Raw genomic sequence first — 15007 nt, 5'->3', positions numbered from 1 at the left:
TTCCTTTTCAGAAACAATATGAAGGAAGTAGTATAACATAGTGGTTCAATGCATAGGCTATAGAGTCAGATTGTCTATATCTGAATATTTACTTCACCACTTACTACCTATGTGATCTGTGGCAAATAACTCCATCTCAGTTTCCTCATCTTAAAAATGAGGAAAACAGTAAAATCTATGTCTTAGGGTTGTTGTGAAGATTAAATAAGTTAGTATATTTTAGCTCTTACAGCAGCATCTGGCATACCATAAAACCTCAAAATACGTTAGCTGCTGTGGTTCTTATTATTACTAGTATTACTACAATAACTACTACCACTACCACCACCACTATCAACCTGCAGTTGCTAAAAGTTTGGCATTGATTCAGAAACACTATAGCAAAACAAAAGAAACACAACATATGCACACCCACCCCCACAGGTTGAAAAAGTGAAAGAGAACTGATTTCAAGTCAGTCCTTCAGTATCTCTTCAAGCTCTTCTGAGAGAAGCTGAGAAGATACCAATATACCAACAATGCACGGCTCATTTCAAGAAGTAAAATGTGTGGTCTGGATAAGTTAATCTCAGAAGAAACGACAAGTTCTCTCACTCAGTTAATCGTTTATCAAACTTTACTGAGGCTTACTATACTATGTATCAGGTATTGAGCCAGATACTAGGAATACAAATGGAAGATTCTATATCTTTAAAAATTTTGCTTTCTTGTCAAAGAAATATACATAGATTATAACATATGATAGGTTATACGATGGAAGCAGAGAAAGATCTAAGCTAGACTGTGGAGAAGGAGGAAACAGCATGAAGATTTCCCAGAGGGGGTAACATTTAAACTGAGCCTTAAAGGATAATAACAGATAAATGGGGACAGAATGGGAGAAAACATTCCTCCAGGGGTAAAAGCAGGCAAATGGAGAAAAAGGAATACCATTGCCCTACCTATAGCCACACAAAACCAAAAGATCTCTTCTTAAAGCTAAAGGACAGATAGCCATTGGCAGTATGGGCCTGAATAAGGTATATTTCTGGAATATCTCCTGTTTATACATACCACATCTCCAACCTCCCCAACTCAAAATAAGCCACATTTAGAGAACTGACAGAAAGTTGTGATTAAGAAGATTCAAAGACAAGTTTCTCACTTACAACACTGGGCGGCAGCAGTAGGCAATGGTTTCCTCTGGCTTTCTTCTTGACTAGAATACTAGAGGCAGAAAGGATAAACAACAACAAAAAAAAAAACATAGTAAGAGGCCCAAGTAAAGAAGGAGAAAAACAAAACAACAACAAAAAAACTATAGCTACCTATAAAAAGGTTTAGCATTTGACTAGAGTCAAATTTCTTATCAAACAGAAACCGATCATCCTGCTGCTGATTTCCCTGTGTGATCCTGACATACAGGCCAGACTAACAGATATGGCATTGGCCCAATGCAACAGGCTAAAGCAGGATAGCAGGAAGGCTGTTCTGACCAAGGGCACCTGGGCACCATTCCAGCTCTACCAGGCAGCTGTAGAAGGCTTAACCTTAGAAGTTCAGAGGACTTAGAAAACTCAAATAATATACAGATTTCCCCATTTGGGTGGTAGAACTGAAAATCTCTCTGAGACTTGAGTTTTCTCCATCTTTAAAAAGATGAGGCTTCTTCCCTCACAAGGTCACGTGGGAAGTGAAATTACTTACATAAGCATCTGGTATTTACTAGTGTCCCCTTCCCAGTTATACTCTAACCTCCCCAACACAACCCACCACTATCACCACCTAAAAACAGAGTACTGAAGCCATAGAAAGAAAGTTCTATAAAAGGGAGCCACATTAAGTTCAAGTCTTGAAGATGGACAAGATTTGGAAAGGCAAAACAAAAAGAAAAAGGTATAAACAAATTAACACAGGTACACAGAGTCTGGAAGAAAAAATGGCTTGGTTCAGAGCCCATTGGAGGATTGGGAAAACATAACTTGGTCTAGCAACTTGCAAATATAAGTTGCAAATATGAGTTTTCATCCTGACTCTGCCATTTATTAATAAATTGTAAGATTCTGGGCAAGACAGAGCTTCTCTAACACTGAAGGAGTCATTCATTCAACAGATATTTCTTGAGTGCCTATTATGTGCAAGGCCTTGTTCCAGGCACTGGGGGAATAGAGTTTGTAATCATGGTAAAGAGTTTAGATTTTACTCTAGTCTATTGAGAAGGTATGTAAGGTTTTAAACACTAGAGGGATATGACTTCATTATACTTTAAAAATCACTCTGGCTGCTGTGTGAGAAGAACTATAGGCAACCAGAGGGGAAATAAGACTAATTATTGCAATTATCCAGATGAAAATTGATGGTGGTTTACACATGAGTGTTAGTGGTGAAGGGCATTTCAAGTGGTTGGATACAAAATACAAAACACTTTTTGTAAATAAATATACTTTTATATATAAAGTACTTTACAAGAAACAAACTACGATACAAATATCAGAGGTAGACAGTGCTATTACTACTTTGGGGAAGGATCAGGCACAGTTTAAACAATATAATAGTATTAGTAAAACTATCAATCATAAAAAAGTTCAAAACTTCTTAAAGGCTAAACAACCCACTCCAAAGTAACAAAGGGACTTGGTTATAATAACTATTATAAATAATGGTGATTTTTATAGGCAGTACACAGGCACAAGAGTGACAAAATCATAAAACTTTAAGCATTAAACTAGAAGAATTCAGACTTAATAGATGAGAGTAGATATTTCCAGCAGACATATTTAATGAATCTCTTTCAGGTCCAAAGCAGAATGCTGAAGACCAGCTAGAGCCTAATTAATAATATTAAGAGAGCTAAGGAAAAAAATCCATAATACCTATGTACAAGAAAATAAAAGTAGTAAAAGTAAGGAAAATTATAGGCCAATCTCATTTATGAATACAGATGCAAAAATCCTAGATTACCAAACCAAATCATATGACATTTATTTATCATAAATAAGTCTTTATATTTCTGTGTGAATATGTACGTATATGCATGAATGCTGGCATATAAATTTTCATGTATCATGACCAGAAGGACTTTAAATGAAAGGACAGTTCAATATCTGAAAATCTATTCATGCAATTCACCACACAAACAGACTAAAGGAGAAAAACTATGTGATCAAACAATGCAGAAAAGATCTTGATAAAATCCCTTACTTTTTCATGACAAAATATCTTAGAAAATCAGAAAGAAAATAGAATTTCCTTAATCTGATAAAGGGTACCTATCAAAATCTACAGCAAATATCATACTTCAAGATTTATGAAGCATTCCCCTTATAGTCAGGAAAAAGACAAGGCTTCCCCACTCTTACCATTAAAAATTACACAGGATGTTTTACACAATGAATTTTTAAAAATAAGCGGTCACCAAAAACAAGGAAAGTCTGAGAAAATATTACAGCCAAGAGAAGCCGAAGGAGATATTACAACTGAATGTAACCCAGTGTCCGTTATGGGGTAATGGAACTGAAAAAACGCATGAAATAAAAACTAAGGAAATTTGAAAAAAACTAAGGATTTTTATTTAATAAAACAAAAATAAATAGAAATATAAAATATTAACTTTTAGTTAATAATAATATATCAATATTGGCTCATTAATTGTAATAAATGTACCATATTAATGTAAAATGCTAATAATAAGGAAAACTAGAGGGGGGCGCGGGTAAGATGTGATATGGAAGCCCTCTCTACAAACTGCTTAATATTTAAGTCTGTTAATAAAAACATATGTAAAAATTTCACTTAAAAAATAAGACATAAGGATTGAAAAGAGATAAAAACTTATTATTCAAAGATGCAAAAACTAAAAAACCCAAAGGAATCTCTAAACTAGTAGAATTAATAAGAGTTGGTGAATAAGATCAATACTAAAAAAAAAAAATCGAGCAGCATTGCCTTATATAGATAGCAATGACCTATTAGAAAGTGTAATTTTTAAATATACCATTCACAATGATTAGGAATAAACCTAACAAAAGAAGTGTAAAAAGTGAATGGAGAGAATAGGTTTTCCTCCTAGAAGACTTCTCATCTTTTGATGCTTAACTATATTTATTAGGTTCCTGCTTATTGTCTGTCTCCTCCTATTTGATCCAAGAGGACATTGGTCTTTGTTTTAACTTCTGATGTATACCAAGCACCTACGACAGGGCCTGGTACACAGTGTTCAATAAGTTATCTGGTGAATAAATGACTAAATGAATGTCACCAATAAATGGACAAATGCAAATTTAAATGATAAAGCTCTAAACTCATTAGATTAGCACAAATTTTAAATCTGGCAATAACAAGTATCAGTAAGGATACAGAGCAGCAGAAAAAGTGGAATATAAATTGGTATAATTATTTTAGAGAACAACTTAGCAACATCCAGTAACGTTACACAGAGCACATTCCACAACAAAGCAATTCTATTTCCAGGTATATAGCCAGAGAATCTCCCATACATAAGCAGAGAGAAACAGGGTCAGAGATGTTCACTGAAGCATGCATTTATAATAGTGAAAACCTAATTTTCCATGAGTAGGAAAAGTAATAAATAGTGATACATTTCCACTCTGTCAAGTGGTAGATCCCTAGGCCAGTCTTGACCCAAGAGGCTGCTGTGGATGGGAACTGTTGCACACCATAAGAAAAAAAAAGATAAGATTCTACATTGTGTTTTTAAAATGGTTTTGCAGCAAGTATGACCAAATTTTGATAATCATTGAATCTTGGAGATAAGTGTACAGGTTTCATTTTACTAGTCCTTCAACTTTTATATTTGTTTAAAATTTTTTCATGATAAAAATAGAAAAAAGAAAGGAAGACGCTCCCACTAACCAAAGATGAAACGAGTTTAGTATCAAAAAGAATAAAGATTGCAATGGATTGAAACACAAATATATCAAAATCCATAAATTGATAATAATATCCCACTAAAAAAAAGAAAACAACTCACTGGTCACCTTGAGAAGCTGCTTATGCAACACTCATTATTTTGAAAATTGCTAAAGAGAATGTTTTTCTTGCACGGACTTTATTTCAAGTGAACCAAACAGCTGATGAGGCAGACAAATCATAGGTAATAAATGCCGAAGAGATGATATAATTAGAAAATCATCATTGTGCAACCCTAATAAAATAATGATTATTATTTGCTGCTAAAACCATTAGGTAAAAGGCTTGTGGGATCACTTTAAAATGGATGAAATAGGCTGACACCAAGTTGAATCCTCTGTGTAATTTTAACATCACTAAAAGAGAGGCAAGACTACAAAAAAACAAAAAAAGATAATGTTGTGAAATCCTAATCCCCAGTACCTATGAATGTGACCTTATCTGGAAATAGAGTCTCTGCAGATGTAATCAAGTTAATCCAATGACTGGTGCCCCCACAAAAATCAATGGAAATTTGAACACAGACACAAAAAGAGGTGACAACGTACTGTGAGGACAGGCAGACACAACCCAGGAAGGCATGTGATCGTGGAGACTGAGACTGAAATAATGTGTCTATAAGCCAAGGAACAGCAAAGACTGCTAGGAAGCACCAGAAAGTAGAAGAAAGGCATGGGACAGCTTCTTCCTCAAAACCTCCAGAAGGAACTGATCCCACCAACACCTGATGTCAGAATTTTAGCCACCAGAACTGTGAGAGAATAAATTTCTGTTGCTGTAAGCCAACAGTATGTGGTACTTTGTTTTGGCAGCCCTGGGAAACTAACACACATCAAATCACTGCATTTTGGCTTCCTGTACTAACCTATGGATATTGACCATTAATTGACAAATCCAATGGCTCCACTTCATTACTCATCTTCTTTGCTCTCGGTAATATTTCACACTGTCAAGAATTTCTGCCTCAAAACTTTTTTTTTCCTTTGTTCCATAAACCTTTTTCTGGTTCGCCTACTCTCTCTTTCAGGCAGCTCTTTCTCAGTCTCTTTTGTTTCTCAGGATTCTACCTTTGATGTTTCCCAAGGTTTTGTCCCTGTTCTTCAATACTCTTTCTACATACTTTACCTGAGTGAGCTCTTCTATTCCTATGACTCCAATTGCTACAAATATCTTGATAAATCCAAACTCTATACCCGACCTCATCATACCCTGAGCTTCAGATTCTCACATTAGGTTGCTTACCAGATGTTTCCTAACAGGTTGCTTACCAGACAAATTTTCTAATAGCCCAACATGCCCTAAAGTAAAAAAACTTATCTTTTCCCTCCACCACCACCAACAAAAACACTCCCCATTCTTGCTGGCCCAGGTTGAGCTGATTGTGTTCTATTCTGTGCACAAAACTCATCTCTGGAAATAAGTTAGGACAGCAGGACTAAGCAATGCAATAGTCTAAACATTCCTAAAAAGAGCACATAATAAGGATACATATCCAAAAATCTGGGAACAAGCAGGAAAAAAAGGCTTCTGCTCATCTGTGTAACAAGAGGACAGATTCCCTAGTATAAGCTTGCTCCCCAACAGTCTAGAGCCAGACTAGGGCCAATTCAGCCACTTCTGGGGGACAATGGGAAGAAAAGAAAAAGCAGACAGATCTTTCTAATAATAGGCAATCTTCTAGCTACCTTTTTTCGCTAATGCAGTTTAAATTCTTTCATTCTTCAACATGTTCCTGAGTCACTCCCTTAAAGCGTCCTATAAAGACACTCTTTACATTGTAAAAAACAGTTCCTACCTCATTGTCAGTTCCCAAGGCATTGATTTGCTCCAATTTGTAGGTCCAATATCTGGCTTCCTCCTCTGGGATATCTATCACAAAAAAGAAGAAACCACATTACCAGGCTAATAATTTAATCATAGGTTGATAATACTTTATTCAATCATACAATCTAAGTTAGAAGGGTGGTGGTGATGGACTAATTTTACTGATGGCTTGGTTCTTGCCATGAACATTATCTTGAATCTTCACAAAAACCAAAATAATATATTATTATTCCCAATGAATGAGAAGACAATATTGTTAAGATGTCAATACCTCCTAAAATGACTGAAAGATTCAACACAGTCGCTATTAAAATCCCAATATTTTTTTTACAGAAATATAAAACCCCATCCATATGGAATCTCAACAGACCCCAAATACCCAAAATATTCTTGAAAAGGAAGAACGAAGCTAGAGGACTCATACTTCCTTATTTCAAAACCTATTAAAAAGCTATAGTAGGACTTCCCTGGTGGCGCAGTGGTTAAGAATCTGCCTGCCAATGCAGGGGACACGGGTTCGAGCCCTGGCCCAGGAAGATCCCACATGCCACAGAGCAACTAAGCCCATGCGCCACTACTACTGAGCCTGAGCTCTAGAGCCCGCAAGCCACAACTACTGAGCCCATGTGTCACAACTACTGAAGCCCACGTGCCTAGAGCCCGTGCTCCGCAACAATAGAGGCCACAGAAATGAGAAGCCCGCACACTGCACCGAAGAAAAGCCACTGCTTGCCACAACTAGAGAAAGCCATGCACAGCAATGAAGAACCAAAGCAGCCAAAAATAAATAAATAAATTTTTTTGAAAAGCTATAGTAAATCAAAACGGTATGCTACTGACATAAAGACAGACATATAGACCAATAAAAGAGAATAAAGAGCCCAGAAATAAGCCCTTACATATATGATCAAATGATTTTTTTCAAGGGTACCAAGAACATTCAATGGGGAAAAGCATCCTTTCAAGAAATGGTGCTGGGACTTCCCTGGTGACGCAGTGGTTAAGAATCTGCCTGCCAATGCAGGCGACACTGGTTCAAGCCCTGGTCCGGGAAGATCCCACATGCCGCGGAGCAACTAAGCCCGTTGCCACAACCACTGAGCCTGCACTCTACAGCCTGTGAGCCACAACTACTGAGCCCATGTGCCACAACTACTGAAGCCCATGCGCCTAGAGCCCGTGCTCTGCAACAAGAAAAGCCACCGCAACAAGAAGCCCGTGCACCACAACAAGGAGTAGCCCCCACTCGCCACAACTAGAGAAGGCCCGTGCACAGCAACGAAGACCCAATGCAGCCAAAAATAAATAAATAAATAAATAAATTTACTTTAAAAAAAAGAGAAATGGTGCTGGCACTACTAAATATAAAATGGACAGAAAACGGGGACCTGCTGTACAGCACAGGGAACTATATATTTTGTGGTAACCTATGAGGGAAAAGAATCTGAAAAAAAACAGATGTCTATGTATTTTAACTGGATCACTTTGCTATACACCTGAAACTGACACAACATAGTGGATCAACTATACCTCAATTAAAAATTCAAAAATAAATAAAATCTTATTAAAAAAAATAAATTTTTTTTAAAAAAGAAAGAAAACATAGGCAGAACACTCTGACGTAAATCACAGCAAGATCTTTTTTGATCCACCTCCTAGAATAATGAAAATAAAAACAAAAATAAACAAAAGGGAACTAATGAAACTTAAAAGCTCTCACAGCAAAGGAAACCATAAACAAAATGAAAAGACAACCCATAGAATGGGAGAAAATATTTGCAAACAAAGTGAACAAAAAGGGATCAATCTCCAAAATACACCAACAGCTCATGCAGCTCAATATCAAAAAACAAACAACCCAATCAAAAAATGGGCAGAAGATCTAAACAGACATTTCTCCAAAGAAGACATACAGATGGCCAAGAGGCACATGAAAAGATGCTCAACATCGCTAATTATTACAGAAATGCAAATCAAAACCACAGTGAGGTATCACTTCACACCAGTCAGAATGGCCATCATTAAGAAATCTACAAAAAATAAATGCTGGAGAGGGTGTGGAGAAAAGGGAACCCTCCTATACTGTTGGTGGGAAAGTAACTTGGTACAGCCACTATGGTGAACACTATAGAGGTTCCTTAAAAAACTAAAAATAGAGCTACCATATGATCCAGCAATCCCACACCTGGACATATACCTGGAGAAAACCATCATTCAAAAAGATATATGCACCCCAATGTTCATTGCAGCACTATTTACAATAGCCAGGACACGGAAGCAACCTAAATGTCCATCGACAGATGAATGGATAAAGAAGATGTGGTACATATATACAATGGAATATTACTCAGCCATAAAAAAGAATGAAATAATGCCATTTGCAGCAAAATGGATGGACCTAGAGATTGTCATACTGAGTGAAGTAAGTCAGACAGAGAAAGACAAATATATGATATCACTTATATGTGGAATCTAAAAAACAAATGGTACAAATGAACCTATTTACAAAACAGAAATAGGGTCACAGATGTAGAAAACAAACTTATGGTTACTAATGGGGCGGGGAAGGATAAATTGCGACCTTGGGATTGACATATATATAAAATAGATAACTAATAAGGACCTACTATATAGCACAGGGAACGCTACTCAATAATCTGTAACGACCTATATGGGAAAAATCTAAAAAAGAGTCAATATATGTATATGTATAACTGATTCACTTTGCTGTACAGCAGAAACTAACCCAACATTGTAAATCAACTATACTCCAATAAAAATTAATTTAAGAAAAAGAAAGAAATGGTGCTAGGATAACTGAGTATCTACAATGCACAAAATGAAGGTGGACCCTTATTTAACATCATATAGGAAAATTAACAGAAAATGGATCAAAACCTAAATGCAAGACCCAAAACTGGAAAACTCTAAGAAAAAAACATAGGGCCAAAACTGCACAACCCTGGATTTAGCAGTGATTTCTTGGATAGGACACCAAAGGCACAGGCAACAACAACAAAAAATAGACAAATTAGACTTCATTAAAATTAAAAACTTTTCTGCATCAAAAGACAGTATCAACAGAATGAAAAAGTAACCCACAGAATAGGAGAAAATATTTGCAAATCATGTATCTGATAAGGGATTAATCCCCAGAATATATAAAGAACTCCTAAAACTCAACAATAACAAAAACCCAATTCAAAAATGGGCAAAGGACTGCTGGTGGGAATGTGAATTGGTTCAGCCACTATGGAGAACAGTATGGAGGTTCCTTAAAAAACTACAAATAGAACTACCATATGACCCAGCAATCCCGCTACTGGGCATATACCCTGAGAAAACCAAAATTCAAAAGGAGTCATGTACCAAAATGTTCATTGCAGCTCTATTTACAATAGCCCAGAGATGGAAACAACCTAAGTGCCCATCATCGGATGAATGGATAAAGAAGATGTGGCACATATATACAATGGAATATTACTCAGCCATAAAAAGAAACGAAATTGAGCTATTTGTAGTGAGGTGGATGGACCTAGAGTCTGTCATACAGAGTGAAGTAAGTCAGAAAGAAAAAGACAAATACCGTATGCTAACACATATATATGGAATTTAAGAAAAAAAATGTCATGAAGAACCTAGGGGTAAGGCAGGAATAAAGACGCAGACCTCCTAGAGAATGGACTTGAGGTTATGGGGAGGGGGAAGGGTGAGCTGTGACAGGGCGAGAGAGAGTCATGGACATATACACACTAACAAACGTAGTAAGGTAGATAGCTAGTGGGAAGCAGCCGCATGGCACAGGGATATTGGCTCGGTGCTTTGTGACAGCCTGGAGGGGTGGGATAGGGAGGGTGGGAGGGAGGGAGACGCAAGAGGGAAGACATATGGGAACATATGTTTATGTATGACTGATTCACTTTGTTATAAAGCAGAAACTAACACACCATTGTAAAGCAATTATACCCCAATAAAGATGTTAAAAAAAAAAATGGGCAAAGGACTTGATAGATGTTTCTCCAAAGAAGATATAAAAATAGCCGAAAAGCACATAAAAAGATGCTCAATCATTAGGGAAATACAAGTCAAAACTACAATGAGATACCACTTCACACCCATTGGGATGGCTACTATCAAAAAAACAGGGGAAAAAACCAAAAAAAACAAAATAACAAGTGTTGGCGAGGATGTGGAGAAATTGGAACCCTCGTACACTGTTGGTGGGAATGCAAAATGGTACAGCTACTATGGGTAACAGTATGATGATTCTTCAAAAAATTAAAAATAGAATTACCATATGATCCAGAAATTCCACTTCTGGGTATGTACCCAAAAGAACTGAAAGCAGAATCTCAAAGAGATATTTGCATACCCATGTTCACAGCATTATTCATAATAGCTAAAATGTGGAAGCAACCTAAGTGCCCATCAATGAATGAACAGATAAGCAAAATGTGATATACACATACTAGGGAATATCATTCAGTCTTAAAAAGGGAGCAAATTTTGACATACGCTACAGCATAGATGAACCTTGAGGATATTATGCTAAGTGAAATAAGCCAGTCACAAAAAAACAAATACTGTATGATTCCAATTGTATGAGGTACTTAGAGTAGTCAAAATTGGAGATAGAAAGTAGAATGGTGGTTGCCAGGGGCTGGGGGCAGAGGGGAATGGGGAGTTACTGTTTAATGGGTATAGAGTTTCAGTTTTGCAAGATGAAAAGAACTATGGATATGAATAGTGGTGATGGTTCCACAGCGTTATGAATGTATTCATACCACTGAATTGTATCTTTTAAATGGTTGAGATAGTTAATTTTATGTTACATGTATTTTACCACAATAAAAAAAGAGTAAAGAAAAATGGTACACATACCCTCATTATATATATTTAAGATGGACTATAACAACTTCCAAAAAAAATGCAACATCTTTTAAAAACATCAAATGTGGGCATCCCTGGTGGCACAGTGGTTAAGAATCCACCTGCCAGTGCAGGGGACACGGGTTCGAGCCCTGGTCCGGGAAGATCCCACATGCCGCAGAACAACTAAGCCTGTGCGCCACAACTACTGAGCCTGCACTCTAGAGCCCATGGGCCACAACTACTGAAGCCCGTACGCCTAGAGCCTGTGCTTCACAACAAGCAAAGCCACCGCAATGAGAAACCCACACACCGCAAGGAAGAGTAGCTCCCGCTCGTTGCAAGTAGAGAAAGCCCGCGTGCAGCAATGAAGACCCAACGCAGCCAAAAAGAAAAATAAAATAAAAATTTAAAAATCATAGTTGATTTGGCTCCAGAGCCTGGGCTTTTAATTTAAACTGTAATATATTTAACCACTCCTCTTGTTGGGTACTTAGATTGTTCAAAGTTTGTACTATTATAAATAGTACTGCAATAAACATCCTTGTAGCTCTGTATTTTTCTCCTTAAAACTATTTTGAGGGGTGAGGTAAGTAATACATGCACAATGGTTTAAAAAGTTACTCAGGGAAAATTAGGTCTCCCTCACAATCAGTTATCTTTCTTTCTTATAGGGTACCACAATTAATGCTTTCTTGTATATCGTTCCAGGGGCAGTCTTTGAATCTATAAGCATATATGTAGACCCCCAACCCCTATTAAAAACACAAATAGTAGCATATTCTAACACATTCACTGTCCCTTGCTGTTTTCTACTTAACAATGTATCTTGGTGAATTTGTTCTACATCAGAACTTATAGAGCAGCTCTTCCTCCTCTCTCACTTATTTTCAACAAGTGCAAAGTAAACCATTTTATGGCTGAGGAGTGCTGTACAAATTAGGTAGTAAATTACTTGAAGGTTTTATTATAAGACTTTGAAATATTGCCACCAATTGCTGAAGAGCGGTTTGAGGGGAAGGAGGTGAAATTTTGGATAGGAGGGACAAAGGAGAAAGGACTGTATTTGATTCCTTCATGTGGATTACTAAAAAGTGTACCTGTTTAAATGTCACCAAAGTTGACCTGATCCATATTTTGTCTCAGTGTTTCTCTTTTGTGCTGAATATATGGGTACGTTTGATTTTCTTTTTTAATTTTTTTTTATTATTTTTTTTTTTGCCAAATCAGAAAAAAAAAAAAACCATTTAAAGTCTCTAGAAATGGTCCTAAGAGCACACAGCAAATGAAGAAATATATATTCAAGAAAATCTACTACAACTTTAAGAATAGCCAATTTCTGCTGTATTTGAACCAAGACCCATCCCCACCCACCCCCCTCCCAATTCAACAAGACAGAAACTCCATTCCAGACTAGTATAGCTGAGAACACAGCATTAAGAATACAAGCAACTAAGCCACAAGCAAGAACTCCAATTGCTTTTCTCTTCACCTGCAACTTGGCCTACAGACACACAAGAAAGTCTTCTTTTCTATTTTTCTGAAGTAATAGTTGCTCTGAGTTTAGTTATTTCTGAGCTTACTGGAAAATCATGCCATTTTTGCTCAAATCACCATAAGGTACAAGATATAAATCGACTGAAATCATAAGACAGCAGCAACAACAATAGTATACATGCATATCAGTAAACAGTCAAAATTAAAACTGAATAAAGTTAAATTAAACAAGATACCAACATTTAAAAATTGGGAAATTACAGGGGCTTCCCTGGTGGCGCAGTGGTTGAGAGTCCACCTGCCAATACAGGGGACACGGGTTCGTGCCCCGATCTGGGAGGATCCCACATGCCGCGGAGCGGCTGGGCCCGTAAGCCATGGCCGCTGAGCCTGCTCATCCGGAGCCTGTCCTCCACAACGGGAGAGGCCACAACAGTGAGAGGCCCGCATACCGCAAAAAAAAAAAAAAAAAAAAAATTGGGAAATTACAAAATGTTGGCAAAGATATGCAGAAAAGAGACACCTGAGACATAGTTGGCAGACATATAAACTGGTACAATCTTTTTTTTTTTTAACACAAGCAACTTGGCAGTACTAGGAAGAGTAACGATACACATACCTTGTGACCTATTCTTTATTTAATTAATTTTTATTGGAGTATAGTTGGTTTACAATGTTGTGTTAGTTTCTACTGTACAGCAAAATGAATCAGCTATACATATACATATATCCCCTCTTTTTTGGATTTCCTTCTTTTAGGTCCCCAGAGTAGACTTGCCTGTGCTTTACGCAGTATGTTCTCATTAGTTATCTCTTATACATAGTATCAGTAGTGTATATATGTCAATCCCAATCTCCCAATTCCTTCCACCTGCCCTGCTTTCCGCCTTGGTATCCATACTGTTTGTTCTCTACGTCTGTGTCTCTATTTCTGCTTTGCAAATAAGATCATCTATACCGTTTTTCTAGATTACACATATATGCATTAATATACGATATTTGTTTTTCTCTTTCTTTCTGACTTACTTCACTCCGTATGACACTCTCTAGGTCCATCCACATCTCTACAAATGACCCAATTTCGTTCCTTTTTATGGCTGAGTAATATTCCATTGTATACATGTACCACATCTTCTTTATCCATTCCTCTATTGATGGACATTTAGGTTGCTTCCATGTCCTGGCTATTGTAAGTAGTGCTGCAATGAACATTGGGGTGCATGTGTTGTTTTGAATTATGGTTTTCTCTGGGTATATGACCAGTAGTGGGATTGCTGGGTCATAGGGTAGTTCTATTTTTAGTTTTTTAAGGAACCTCCATACTGTTCTCCATAGTGGCTGTACCAATCTTCTTTCCCATCAACAGTGTAGGAAGTTTCCCTTTTCTCCACACCCTTTCCATTATTTCTTGTTTGTAGATTTGACCTATTCCTTAAATTCTACTTTAAGGAATTTATCCTAGATTCATAAATGGGCATAGATAAAGCTGTTCATTACAGTGGTATATCAAAAAAAAACTGGAAACAACCTACATGTCAATCAATAAAGGATTGCAAAAAAATAAAGGATTGGTTAGATAACTTATGATATAAAGCAGCTGTTGAGATCAGCAAGATAGATCTTAAAGTATAACATGAAATGATGTCCAAGATAATATGCTTTAGTTTATACAATACTATCACCATATATAGTACATAGAGTATGACCCAAATTTTGTCAAAATATATTTCTAGAGAAGAAATTTCTTGTGCCTAAACCAAGACACAAGAAAGTTAACAGTGGTTTATTTCTGCGGAATGCAAAGGAGGTCAAAAGAAGGAGGAAGAGAAACTTAACTTTTTATCTATGTACATTTCCATGCTATTTGAATTTTTATAAGGAACATGTATTTTTGTGTGATTTTTTTCTT

At 36.8% G+C, this 15007-nt stretch overlaps 1 protein-coding gene across 10 annotated transcripts in view; it reads right to left on the bottom strand.

Moving 5' to 3' along the window:
- Positions 1–15007, bottom strand: part of UNC13B (unc-13 homolog B) — a 225468-nt gene that overhangs the window by 147129 nt on the left and 63332 nt on the right. For all 10 annotated transcript variants that reach the window (XM_049711628.1, XM_049711629.1, XM_049711634.1 and 7 more), the window contains 2 exons: positions 6704–6777; positions 1149–1206 (listed from right to left, as the gene is read on the bottom strand). In XM_049711628.1, the coding sequence (XP_049567585.1) occupies positions 1149–1206; positions 6704–6777 (132 nt within the window). The remainder of the gene's footprint in view (positions 1–1148; positions 1207–6703; positions 6778–15007) is intronic.

This window comes from Orcinus orca, chromosome 6, assembly GCF_937001465.1.
Source record: "Orcinus orca chromosome 6, mOrcOrc1.1, whole genome shotgun sequence".
NCBI lineage: Eukaryota > Metazoa > Chordata > Mammalia > Artiodactyla > Delphinidae > Orcinus > Orcinus orca.
Note: the sequence above shows the minus strand (reverse complement) of the source record. Positions and strands in the feature narration are given on the sequence as shown.